This window comes from Macaca thibetana, chromosome 16 (genome assembly GCF_024542745.1).
Source record: "Macaca thibetana thibetana isolate TM-01 chromosome 16, ASM2454274v1, whole genome shotgun sequence".
NCBI classification, from domain to species: Eukaryota; Metazoa; Chordata; class Mammalia; order Primates; family Cercopithecidae; genus Macaca; species Macaca thibetana.
In genome coordinates, this window is record NC_065593.1 from 76,809,000 (window position 1) to 76,822,360 (window position 13,361).

General features: G+C 43.1%; 1 protein-coding gene across 8 annotated transcripts in view; it reads left to right on the forward strand.

The window, feature by feature from the left end:
* Window positions 1-13,361, forward strand: part of MARCHF10 (membrane associated ring-CH-type finger 10) — a 111,046-nt gene that overhangs the window by 39,946 nt on the left and 57,739 nt on the right. For all 8 annotated transcript variants that reach the window (XM_050764833.1, XM_050764832.1, XM_050764836.1 and 5 more), the window contains one exon: window positions 13,095-13,266. In XM_050764833.1, coding sequence (XP_050620790.1) covers window positions 13,095-13,266 — 172 coding nt within the window. The remainder of the gene's footprint in view (window positions 1-13,094; window positions 13,267-13,361) is intronic.

Sequence of the window (13,361 nt, forward strand, 5' to 3'; positions counted from 1 at the left end):
ACAGTGTCACTATAGTAACCATGAACACACCTCACACACAGATACTGGTTTCTAAACACCATTCTCAACTAAAAAGAAGCAGCACTTCGGCTGGGTGCAGTGGCTCATGCCTGTAATCCCAGCACTTTGGGAGGCCGAGGCGGGTGGATCACCCGAGCTCAGGAGTTCAAGACCAGCCTGACCAACATCGTGAAACCCTGTCTCTACTAAAAATACAAAAATTAGCCAGGCGTGGTGGCACACACCTGTGGTCCCAGCTACTTGGAAGGCTAAGGCAGGAGAATAGCTTGAACTTAGGAGGCAGAGGTTGCAGTGAGCCAAGATGGTGCTACTGCACTCCAGCCTGGGTGACAAGAGTGAGATATCATCTCAAAAAATAATAATAATAAATAAGAAAGAGGCAGCACTTGTTGTAAAGACAGCTGATTCCAGGTGCAAGGCAGGTAAAGTACAAGGCAAGGCTATAATGTTTTTTGTTGTACCAGAAAGCAAAGAAGTATGCAAATACTCAATCAAAAGCCAACTTGCAAATATTTTCTCCCATATTGTGTAGGTGGTCTGTTTATTCTGTTGATAGTTTATTTTGCTGTGCTCTTTAATTTAATTAGGTCCCACTTGTCAATTTTTGTCTTGTTTTGTCGCTTTTGGGGACCCAGCCAAAAATTATTTGCTGAGGCCAATGTCAAGAAGGGTACTTCCTAGATTTTCTTCTGGGATATCTTGTCTTGTTTTGTTTTGTTTTTGAGACAGAGTCTCGCTCTGTCGCCCAGGCTGGAGTACAGTGGCGCGATCTCTGCTCACTGCAAGCTCCGCCTCCTGGGTTCACGCCATTCTCCTGCCGCAGCCCTCTGAGTAGCTGGGACCACAGGTGCCCACCACCACGCCCAGCTAATTTTTTTTTTCTTTGTATTTTTAGTAGAGATGGGGTTTCACCGTGTTAGCCAGCATGGTCTTGATCTCCTGACCTTGTGATCCGCCCACCTCAGCCTCCCAAAGTGCTGGCATTACAGGCATAAGCCACCACGCCCGGCCCCTTCTAGGATTTTTATAGTTTGAGGTCTTACATTTAAATTTTTAATCCATCTTGAGTTTTTTTTTTTTCATAGGATGAAAGGTAAGGGTCTAGTTTCATTCTTCTGCTTGTAGTTAGCCAGTTACCCTAGCACCATTTATTGAATTAGGGAGTCCTTTCCCCACTGCTTGTTTTTGTTAGACTTGTCTAAGATCAGATCGTCATAGATGTGTGGCTTTATTTCTAAGTTTTCGATTCTGCTTCATTGGTCTGTGTGTCTTTTTTTGTACCAGTACCATGCTGTTTTGGTTACAGTAGCCTTATAGTATAGTTTGAAGTCAGGTAATTTGATGTCTCCAGCTTTGTTCTTTTTGCTTAGTATTGCTTTGACTATTTGAGCTCCTTTTTGGTTCCATATGGATTTTAGAATAGCTTTTTTTATTCTGTGAAGAATGACCTTGGTAGTTTGATAGGGATAACATTGAATCTGTAAACTGTTTTGGGCAGTGTGGCCATTTTAATGATATTGATTCTTCCAATCTATGAACGTGGAATGCATTTCTGTTTGTTTGTCTCTGATTTCTTTCAGCAGTGTTTGTAGTTCTCCTTGTAGAGATCTTTCACCTCCTTGGTTAGCTGTGTTCCTAGGCATTTCATTTTCTTTGTGGCTATTGTAAATAGGATTGTGTTCTTGATTTGACTCTCAGCCTGGGCACTATTGATGTATAGAAATGCTACTGATTTTCGTACATTGATTTTGTATCCTGAAGCTTTGCTAAAATTGTTTATCAGTTCTAGTAGCCTTGCGGTGGAGTCTTTAGCGTTTTTTAAGTGTAGAATCATATTGTCAATGAAGAGATAGTTTGACTTCTTCTTTTCCTATTTGGATGCCTTTTATATTTCTTTCTTTTGCCTGAATGCCCTGGCTAGGACTTCCAAAATTATGTTGAATAGGAGTAGTGAGAGTAGGCATCCTTGTCTTGTTCCAGCTCTCAAAGGAAATGCTACCAGCTTTTGCCCATTCAGTAGGATGTTGGTTGTGAGCTTGTCATAAATGGCTCTTATTATTTTGAGGCATCTTCCTTTAATGCCTAGCTTGTCGAGAGTTTTTATCATGAAGGGATGTTGGATTCTATTGAAACCTTTTTCTGCATCTATTGGGATGATCATATAGTCTAATGTCCAGAGTCTGTAAGGAACTTAAACAAATCAAGCAAAAAATAAATAACCTCATTAAAAAATGGACTAAGGATATGAACAGACACTTCTTTTTGTTTTGTTTGTTTGTTTGTTTGTTTTGAGACAAAGTCTCACTCTATCGCTCAGGCTGAAGTACAGTGGTGCAATCTCAGCTCATGGCAGCCTCTGTTTAGTTCAGATGATTCTCCTGCCTCAGCTGCCTGAGTAGCTGGGATTACAGGCACACACAACCACACCCAGCTAATTTTTGTATTTTTAGTAGAGACGGGGGTCTCAACATGTTGGTCAGGCTGGTCTCGAACTCCTGACCTCAAATGATCCACCCGCCTTGGCCTCCCAAAGTGCTAGGATTACAGGCATGAGCCACCGCACCCAGCCTGGGGCTGACAATTTTTAAAAGAAGAAATACAATGTACGAAAATCAGTAGCATTTCTATACGTGGCTAACAAGCATGAAAAAATGTTCATCATCACCAATCATCAGAGAAAGGCAAATGAAAACTACAATGAGATACCATCTCACACCCATCAGAATGGCTATTATTAAAAAGCCAAAATAGGCCAGGTGTGGTGGCTTACTCACGCCTGTAATCCCAGCACTTTGGGAGACTGAGGCAGGTGGATCACAAGGTCAGGAGATGGGGAGACCATCCTGGCTAACACGATGAAACCCCATCTCTACTAAAAATACAAAAAATTAGCCGGGCATGGCAGCACGCACCTGTAGTCCCAACTACTAGGGAGGCTGAGGCAGGAGAATCGCTTGAACCTGGAAGGCGGAGGTTGTAGTGAGCCAAGGTCATGCCACTGCACTCTAGCCTAGGAGACAGAGCAAGACTCCATCTCAAAAAAAAAAAAAAAAAAGAAAAGAAAAGAAAAAAAAGTCAAAATACAGGCCAGGTGCGATGGCTCACGCCTGTATTCCCAGCACTTTGGGAGGCCAAGGAGGTTAGATCACCTGAGGTGAGGAGTTTGAGACCAGCGTGGCCAACATAGAAACCCCGTCTGTACTAAAAATACAAAAATTAGCTGGGTGTGGTGGTGCACGCCTGTAATCCCAGCTACTCGGGAGGCTGAGGCACGAGAATCGTTTGAATTCAGCAGGCGGAGGTTTCAGTGAGCCAAGATCATGCCACTGGACTCCATCCTGACAGAGCAAGACTCTGTCTCAGAAAAAAAAAAGGTCAAAATACAATAGATGCTGGCAAGGCTGTGGAGAATAGGGAACACTTACATACTGTTGTTGGGAATGTAAGTTCAGCCACTGTGGAAAGCAGTTCAGAGATTTCTCTAATTACTTAAAACAAAGCTTCCATTCAACCCAACAATCCCATTACTGGATATATACCCAGAGGAAAATAGATCATTATGCCAAAAAGACACATGCATATGTATGTTTATTGCCATGCTGTTCACAATAGCAAAGACATGGAATCAACGTAGGTGCCTATCAGTGGTGGACTGGATAAAGAAGATGTAGTACATATACACTATGGAGTACTACACAGTCAAAAAAAGAAAGAAACCATGTTCTTTGCAGCAGTATGGATGGAGCCAGAGGCCATAATCCTAAGGGAATTAACGCAGGAACAAAAACCAAAATACCACACGTTCTCACTTATAAGTGGGAGCTAAATATTGAGCACACGTGGATATAAACAAGGGAACAGCAGGTACTGTGGACTACTAAGTGCACTAAGGAAGGGTATGTGGATTGAAAAACTACCTACTGGGGACTATGCTCACGACCTGATACAGTATACCCATGTATCAAACCTGACTATGTCCCACCTGTATCTAAAACAAACATTGAAAAAATTTTTAAAAAACCAACTTGAATGAACTCTCATTCACCATTTTTGGCACAATTTGACAAACAAAAAAAAATTGAATAAAACGTATCCTTGAGAATCCAATGATAATAAATAAATAAGAAAAAAAGAAAGGGGGAGGGGAAGAAAGTACTTCTTTAGAGAAGAATACTAGCTAATAATTGTAAAAGAAGTGTGGAATTAGGCTGGGCATGGTGGCTGTTGCCTATAATCCCAGCACTTTGGGAGGCCAAGGTGGGGAGATCACTTGAGCCCAGAAGTTGAAGACCAGCCTGCCCAACATGGTGAAACCCCGTCTCTACTAAAAATACAAAACTTAGCCGGGCGTGGTGGTGGGCACCTGTAGTCCCAGCTACTCAGAAGATTGAGGCACAAAAACTGAACCTGCAGGGCAGAGGTTACAGTGAGCCGAGATTACGCCACTGCACTTCAGCCTAGGTGACAGAGCAAGACTGTGTCTCAAACGAAGAAATGTAGGATTAGAAAATCATCAATTTTGCTACCCCAGTGTAATTATCAATATAGGCGAAGCACATTAAAAGATGCTAAAATCATTGGGTAAAATACAGCTTAGGGACAGGCTATTCAATCAGCGCCAAAAGAATCATCCCACAAATTACCTGCTAATTACAAAGGGAAAAACTGTACCTTTACATTGGAAAAATCTGGTGGTCACTGCCTTATCCTATAGATCAAGCACAGCATTTACCAATATTGGGACAACCTAACCAGGCACCTGCTGACAGGATGTTATAAAGAAGGACACCACACCACCTATAAAATAATCACACCCAAAACGATTAAACTGAAAGGTATTATGAGGAGCAATCAAATTTAGAGCGTAAGACATTCTATGAGACAGCTGCCTGGATCTCTTCAAAATGGCAAAAAAATAATTAAAAAGCCAAAAACACCAGAGAATTGTTCTAGATTAAAAGACTAAGGAGACATTGTGCCTTGACTGAATCATTCATCCAAATGTATAGCCAAAAAGACATCTTGGGAACAATTGGGTTGGAATCTGCTCTGCATATTAGAAAATATGATAGAATGATTAAATTTTCTTAGGTAAAGTAATGGTATTGTGGCATTGCAGGAGAACGTCTATTTTGATAGGAGATGCCTGCTGAAGTATTTAGGGGTAAAGTATCTTAAAGTGTGGTCATTTTGAAAATATTCAGAAAAAGACTGTGTATAAAAAGAGACAGCAAATTGCCAAGGTAAAGAATAAAGGGTGTGATTTGTACTATTCTTTCAACTTCGTAGATTTGGAACTTTTCAAAATAAAGTTGAAAACAGTTCTAGAAAGGTATCTATTGCTGCAATGTATTGTTAAGTAAAACAGTATAAATGGTACGATTCTTTTTTTTTTTTTTTTTTTGAGACAGAGTTTTGCCCTGTTGCCCAGGCTGGAGTGCAATGGCACGATCTTGGCTCACTGCAACCTCTGCCTCCCAGGTTCAAGCGATTCTCCTCCCTCAGCCTTCCAAGTAGCTGGGACTACAGGTGCCCATGCCACCATGCCTGGCTAATTTTTTGTATCTTTAGTAGAGACGGGCTTTCACCATGTTGGCCAGGCTAGTCTCGAACTCCTGACCAAGTGATCCACCCACCTCCACTTCCCAAAGTACTGGGATTATAGGCATGAGCCACCATGCCTGGCCCATATGAATGGTGCAATTCTATCTTAGGATAATGTTAGCTGCTGTAACAAAGGAACCAAGAATGCGGTGGCTCAAACAACAAGATAAAAGTGTATCTCTTGCACACATGACAGTCCTGGTGAGATGTACAGATCAGCAGGCAGCACTTCTCAGACCTTCAGGGACTCAGGCTGATGCTGGTTCTGCCATCTTCAACATATGACTTTCAAAGTTGTTGCTCTCCAGCTAACAGGAAGTGACAGGCATAGGTGCAGAGCCAGAGATTTTCTCTGTGGAGCCTGCACACATTGCTTCTGCTCACACTCCCCTGGGTGAGACCTTCCTCCTGAGTTGCAGTGGGGCAGTAGGTGCAGGGGCTGAACAATTCAGTTCAAGATGGGCAACCACACATCCCAACTTCAACTCTTAGCAATTTAGAAGGGATTTTGGTAGAAAGGGAGTAGACTCCATCAGTCATTACAAAGTGTCTAAAAGAATACAGGGCCGGGCATTACAGGTGGCTCACACCTGTAATCCCAGCACTTTGGGAGGCCGAGGCAGGCAGATCACTTGAGGTCAGGAGTTCAAGACCAGTCTGGCCAACATGGCAATACTCCATCTCTACTAAAAATATAAAAATTAGCCAGGCGTGGCGGCACATGCCTGTAATCCCAGCTACTTGGGAGGCTGAGGCAGGAGAATCACTTGAACCTGGGAGGTAGAGGTTGCAGTGAGCCGAGATCACACCACTGCACTCCAGCCTGGACAATATAGCAAGACTCTGTCTCAAAAAAAAAAAAAAAAAAATACAGACCAACCAATTCAAAGCTTTTATTTCAAGGTTAATTGGTTTTTGAATGTTTTAAATATCTTTATGCTTGTCTTTGCTTTTCCATTCTGAGCATGCATTTCTTTTGTAATAAAGAATTATGCTTTACAAAAATAAACCATTGAAACCACAAAGAGATTATTTCACTGGCAAATTTGCAGGATGTTTTGTTTTCTCTCTCTAAAAGAAACATATACCTAAATCGTAAATACTACTTTAAGCATTCTCCTACTCAGAAACCTTCAGTGGGACCCCACTCTCTATCACATTTGCTTGAATCTCACGGCTCCACACAATCTGGCCCACACCCTCCTCCTCACCCTGTGCTCAAGCCACCCGCCTGGCTGTCCTAGAATCACGCCTGCTGTTTTCACTCCATCCATCCTGTGGCTCACATGCTGCCTCCAGCCTAGCCAGACCCCACCCATTCTTCAAGTCCCAGCACACACCACCACCTTCCCTTGACCTTTCACCTTTTCCCAGGGGTTTTCCATGACATTTAGAATGGGTGCAACACAACATATCCCTTGATTAAATGTTGTTTTCCATTTTACTGGTAAGGCATTAATCTTATCTGTCTCATTGTCAGCACACCACCACTCCTGGCTAATTTTTTAAATTTTTTGTAGAGACAAGGTCTCGCTATGTTGCCCAGGCTGGTCTCAAACTCCTGAGCTCAAGTGCCTCAGCCTCCCACCGTGCTGGGATTGCAGGCGTGAGCCGCCATGCCTGGCTGCATTCCAGTTTTTTAAATCTATCAATTTCCTTCCCACATACTGCTTCCTTTTCGTCTTTGCACCACACAGAATCCTGCTCCTGCTACAGCCAGATAATGCTACACACAGGGATCCCTAGTATTTGGAAGCAGGGAAAATGTGTGGTCACCAACCATGTAAACTGAACAGTGATTTCTGCAGCACGCAAGGGATTGCCTGGCATCCTAAGAAGTACCTAGCACGTCCTGCTTGCTGTGTCAGCAATTTGCAGTGCGAAGTTTCACTCAGTGGCTATTCCATAGTGGGCTGAATAGTAACCGCAAAGCAAGTAGACCCACATGGCTCTCCTTCAGAGGGCACCCCCATAGTGATGGCATGTTATGAAGACTTAAATCACCGAGGCCACTCTCCAGCCAGGGCCACAGGCTGGGTGGTTTCAACTTTCTGGCCTGAAAATCTGGGAGAAGCCTGCAGGCAGGAGGCTGTTCTCTGTGGAACTTGATGGTAGACAGGTGCCTGTGATATTAAGGCAATCTAGCAGCCCAGCTGACTCCAAAAAGCATCTTTTTTTTTTTTTTTTTTTTGAGACAGAGTCCTGTTCTGTTGCCCAGGCTGGAGGGCAGTGGCACAATCTCGGCTCACTACAACCTCTGCCTCCCAGATTCAAGCAATTCTCATGCCTCAGCTTCCCAAGTAGCTGGAATTACAGGCACATGCCACTACACACGGCTAATTCTTTTTGTATTTTCAGTAGAGACGGGGCTTCACCATGTTGGCCAGGCTGGTCTCGAACTCCTGACCTCAAGTGATCCACCTGCCTTGGCCTCCCAAAGTGCTTAGATTACAAGTGTGAGCCACCGCACCCGGCCTCCAAAAAGCATCTTCAGGCAAAACGGAGACCAAGGGCATGTAGTGCCTAGTCTTACCCAGCTGCACCTGGCAGCCACGTCTTCAGATGGGGCAGACAGATGAGAGTCAGCAGCAGTTTGATTCAGGTGGGTGGTACCTGAGTCCAGAAAGACCAAAAAGCCTACTGATCCTCGTTCTTTATTGTCCAAGCTTACAATTCTGGCACACTCAAAATTGTCCTGAACCCGCAGGAGGGATTTTGCTGCTGTAAGAGTTTTTTTCTGGACAAGAGAAAGTTTTGCCTGCTTTGTGCTACAACAGCACTTTGTGCAGAACATATTTTATATTTCATGACTATGTAAAGGTAACCGTCCTATCCAGAATGCTATTTATACAAGCTGCCCTCAATTCCCTAAGGCGGTTTTTGTGTTTGAGGCACAATTTGAGTGTGGGCTTTGGGGACAGTGCTCTGAAGGTTCTCGTTGGCCCACACAGTCCCTTGATCGACCTTCCCATGTTGTCACTGTCTAAAGGTTGAGGTTCACTGCCTTGACCACACTCTTTTATAATCTCACGAGACCAAGTTCATTTAAAATGTACTCAACACAGTCTGGCGCCAGCTTGACACTACTCTGCCTTTTCCCTCCCATCCACAGTAAGCTGTGCCCTGCACCATATCGTAGATCCACTCAGCTCAGACTCCATCACACGACTCACGGCCAAGATGGGTTTGGTACACATCAATCAGAATTCAGTAGCACTTCTCAGGGAGGGACAGAAATGGCATATCAGTTAAGAACCGGTTTCCCGGTTCTTGGAAAGGAGCCATCAGGCAACAGTTGGAAAATAACTTGAAGTCTTTTCTGTGCCTGACTGCCTTAGTCTACTTGCTCTTCGGGTCATCTCTGTTCATGGTCGCCTTATCATTTCAGACACCATATTGTTAGGTCCTAGTTGTTAAGAATCGAATCATTCTCACATTCCCGAGGAGATACATCCCCCTTCCCAACCCATGCGTCTTCACCTTCCAGGACGTCTAACTTGAACCATGATGTTATTACCTCACTGCCCAATGCTACTTACCCAGTTAAGTTCCTTCTCTTCTCGGTGTGGGCCTTTCTGTGAACTTTTGAAAGAGCGTAGCACTGGGCAAAGTGATAGCTCTACTTTATTAGGCATGAGGCCAGTAGAGCAAGTCCAGGATCTTCGGAAAACCTTAAGTACAAAAATGACGATTCTCAAAAAAATACTGATTAATTTTGTCAACTTATTTTCGTTAACATGGCTTTGTTAGAACTTTCATCAAATTCTCAGTAGAGAATGTAAAGTATACTCAAGTATCACGTAGGTTGGGTTTTGTTTTATTTTGGCTTTTTGTTTTTAATGTCATGGGCTTTGATTTTTAAAGATAGAGCTGGTTTTTATCCCCCAGAGGAATAGCAGTGTGCTATTGTCTCCACCTCCAAGTGACATTTCAACTTGGGGACACATAAGGAAGCAATGAAAATTGTAATTATTTTTCAAAATTACAAGAGGAAAAGATGCAATTAAAAAATCAACTTTAAAATTAAAATTTTAATTATTATTGTTTGATTATCTCTAATGTTGTCAAATATTTGCCATTAGAGTTTTACGGTCTGAAAAACCATTGCACCATATTTTCTTAAAACTAGATAAATTTCAACTGGCCATTTGTAAGATTGTCATACTCTCATAGATTATATTCCCTGGAGAAGAAACCAAGAGTCCGGTGTGGAACTGACCCACGTCTCCATTCATACCCTTCTGGAATAGGTGAAATCCAATAGGATTTTTCATTGGGGACTTTAGCTTTGGTTTCAACCATAGGTAGTAAATGTTTAGTAGTTAGCTAGTTAATTTTTTAAATGGCTGAACATGAATTAATGGCTAATCATAAAAGCCAATACTTACATGGCGCTTACTGGGTTACATGTATATGGTACTGTTCTAAGTGCTATGTGTACATATGTATATTATGTAATCCTCACAAAACCACCAAAAGGTAGACACTACTGTTCACCAATGAAATCTGAGATCCAGAGAAATGAACTAACCCAATATCACACAATTACTATGTGCAAGAGCTGGGATTCACTCCCGTGGAGCCGGGCTCCAGGGCCTTAAATACCACGCTTTAGTGCCAGAATGATTTACTACAACTTCTTCCACTCAAGGATGATCCTTGGGTTTTCATCAAAGAGGATAGGCCGGGCGTGGTGGCTCACACCTGTAATCCCAGCACTTTAGGAGGCCAAGACGGGCGGCTTCCCTGAGCTCAGGAGTTCGAGACCAGCCTGGGCAACATGGTGAAACCCTGTCTCTACTAAAATACAAAAAATTAGCCAGGCATGGCGGTGTGTGCCTGTAGTCCCAGCTACTCAGGAGGCTGAGGCTGGAGAATTGCTTGAACCGGGGAGGCAGAGGTTGCAGTGAGCCAAGATCACGCTACTGCACTCCAGCCTGGGCGACAGAGCAAGACTCTGTCTCCACAAGGTGGACGTGATTTATTTAAGATTTCTCAATGAGGCAAGCAGGAAAAAAGTCCTTTAACACATTCGTAAGTAGTACACTTCTTGCCATTGTGCCTTCAGTTTACAACCGATAAAACACCGACTTCTAGCTGCAATTTCTAGACTCTTAATGGTTACCATCTAGAAATAAGGTTGATTGAACCAGAGAAGGTTGTACTCACAATATATGCTTACAATCCCACAGGTAACAGGATGGTTTAATTGGCCAAGCTTTCACCCCTTCAGTGCACTAAAGGCTTGAGGTTTAATGAATGGGTGGAGGAGGATAAACATGGCTTAATAGCCCAACCAATAAAGGTCTCCTCCCTATTCACCACAGCCTGGGGCAAGCCAAGAATTCCGGCCCTGGCTGGGGGTAATGGAGATGGATCCCCTAAGAGGAGCTGAGCGGACACCTGCAGCTGATGCTGCTGACACAGGTGTTGGTCATCCTCGCCTGGGGCATTTTTCCTGCCTTTCTGCTGGCTGGAAAGAAAGGGCTGACTTGCAGGGCCCTGTGCGAGTTGACTTAAGCCACTACGGCGAGCTGATTGTGTTGGGCAGTTTGTGGAGGAAATTCTGTCCCCTATTCATTGATGCTTTTCTTGGGACACAATTCCAGGACTGTGACTTCCAGGACCCAATTACAATGACAGTCTTAGGTGTCATACTTAAAATGTGCCCACATTTTCTTTTCTGAGAATAGAGAACCTATCTCATGTTCAGAAATGAGCTAATGTTTTGGCCAGGCATGGTGGCTCACACCTGTAATCCCAGAACTTTGGGAGACTGAGACAAAGTGATCACCTAAGGTCAGGAGTTTGAGACCAGCCTGGCGAACATGACAAAACCCCATCCCTACTAAAAATACAAAAATTAGCCGGGCATGATGGTGGGTGCCTATAATCCCAGCTACTCGGGAGACCGAGGCAGGAGAATTGCTTGAACCCGGAAGGTGGAGATTGCAGTGAGCCAAGATGGTACCACTGCACTTCAGCCTGGGCAATAAGAGTGAAACTTTGTCTCAAAAAAAAAAGAAAGAAAAGAAAAGAAAAAAGAAATGACCTAATGTTTCATCTTTGACATTTCAGAATAATTTGCAAGGATTTCGATTAAATAGCAAAATCGAAAAGGAAAGGGGAGAACAATCAGTATGTTGTGTCTTGTGCTTCTCTGCTCACTTTATCTGAGGGTGGTCTATTTTCTGAAATTATGGGGAGAAACAAGAATTATTTGTTCAAAGGCTGTATCCAAACTCTCAATTTAAAAGCATGATTCATCATCTTGGAGGATCGTGATCTGTCCACCTGTAGATTTATGTAGACTTATTTACAGAAGACTGACAGGTAGAGGACTGTTTTAGAATTTAGTTTGTCTTACATCACATCCAATAATTCAAAGCCACTCAGAGTATTTTCCTGAGTCAGGAGCCTGTGAAATGACAGTGCCACAACTGACAGGGAGAACGGTGAGCAAGATCCATACAAATTGCAAGAGTTGGGGAGGTACCAGGGACGTTAATTTAGCATTCTATGTCTGCAAAAGACCACATTTTTCAGAGGACTTTCCGACACTGGACTAATGTGCAATGTAGGAGAGAGCTTAGTGACCCCACCCCTGGTGACCCCCCAGGGTCGGAGAAGGGGGAACCTAGTGATTTGTTTCTTGCGGAATGGATAGCCTAGGAAGTCATACCAACACCAGGACCTAAAGCCATCAGGCTGTACTTAAATCACCTTTAAGACCAGGTTTCTGATATTTATATTGTTTTCATCCTTTCTTTGTGTAACAGCCAAGTATAAAGCTGTTCCATGCCTGGATAATTTTTATTGCGTCGGCATGGATGTGTTGAGATATTCTGACACAACAGGAATCATGATTTGTCCACGCATAGATTTATACTGACTTCTTTATAGAAGAGTGACAAGGAGGGGACTTTTTAAAGATTAGTCTGTGTCATGTTGCACCCAATAACGCAGAGTATTGAAACTGAGGTCTGATTTAATCGGCCTCGCCACACACTCTACATTTCCTTTTCATTGTCAAGTATATGATTAACATAAGGAACTTTTTTTTTTCTAGCCTATCTCCAAAGTAGTTCAAATAACAATGCGAAGTTTAAAAGTACTGATTTTTTTCTCCTGCTTTCATATGTAGCTTTTAACATGCGCTATTTATCGGTCATCAGATTACTTAAGGGTCAGAAATGCATTCTTTTCATAATGTTCTACAAAACACACTCATAGAAAAATGCGTTCTTTCTTAATGTTCTGCAAAACAGACTCATTAATTCTGCCGTTATTTCTAAGTTGCTCCGCCCAGTCCATCTGAATCTCTCTGGTAGACGGGCGTGTTGACCCTGGCAGACGACTCTAGGATATTGCTGGAGAGGGTCACTGCATTTGCCTCATTTCTGTTTTCTCTGCCTAACAAAGGTGATCTACTTGGCCACTGATACTCAGACGTATTTCATTTTTGGTAGAGTTCTAGTGAAGAGGATCCTCTAACTGAACCAAGGTCGTCTACCAAGATATCTGCGTTTAAGTGTGACTCCAAACTTCCAGCAATTGACCAAACATCAGTCAAGCAGAAACATAAAAGTACCATGACTGCAAGGAAAGCAGACAAAGCGGACCCCAGCGAACCCTCTCCAGGTGAGTGGCCGGCTTATTGAAATTCATCAGATCTAAAATCCCGGTATTAAAAATAACAACAGGCCGGGTGTGGTGGCTCACACCTGAAATCCCAG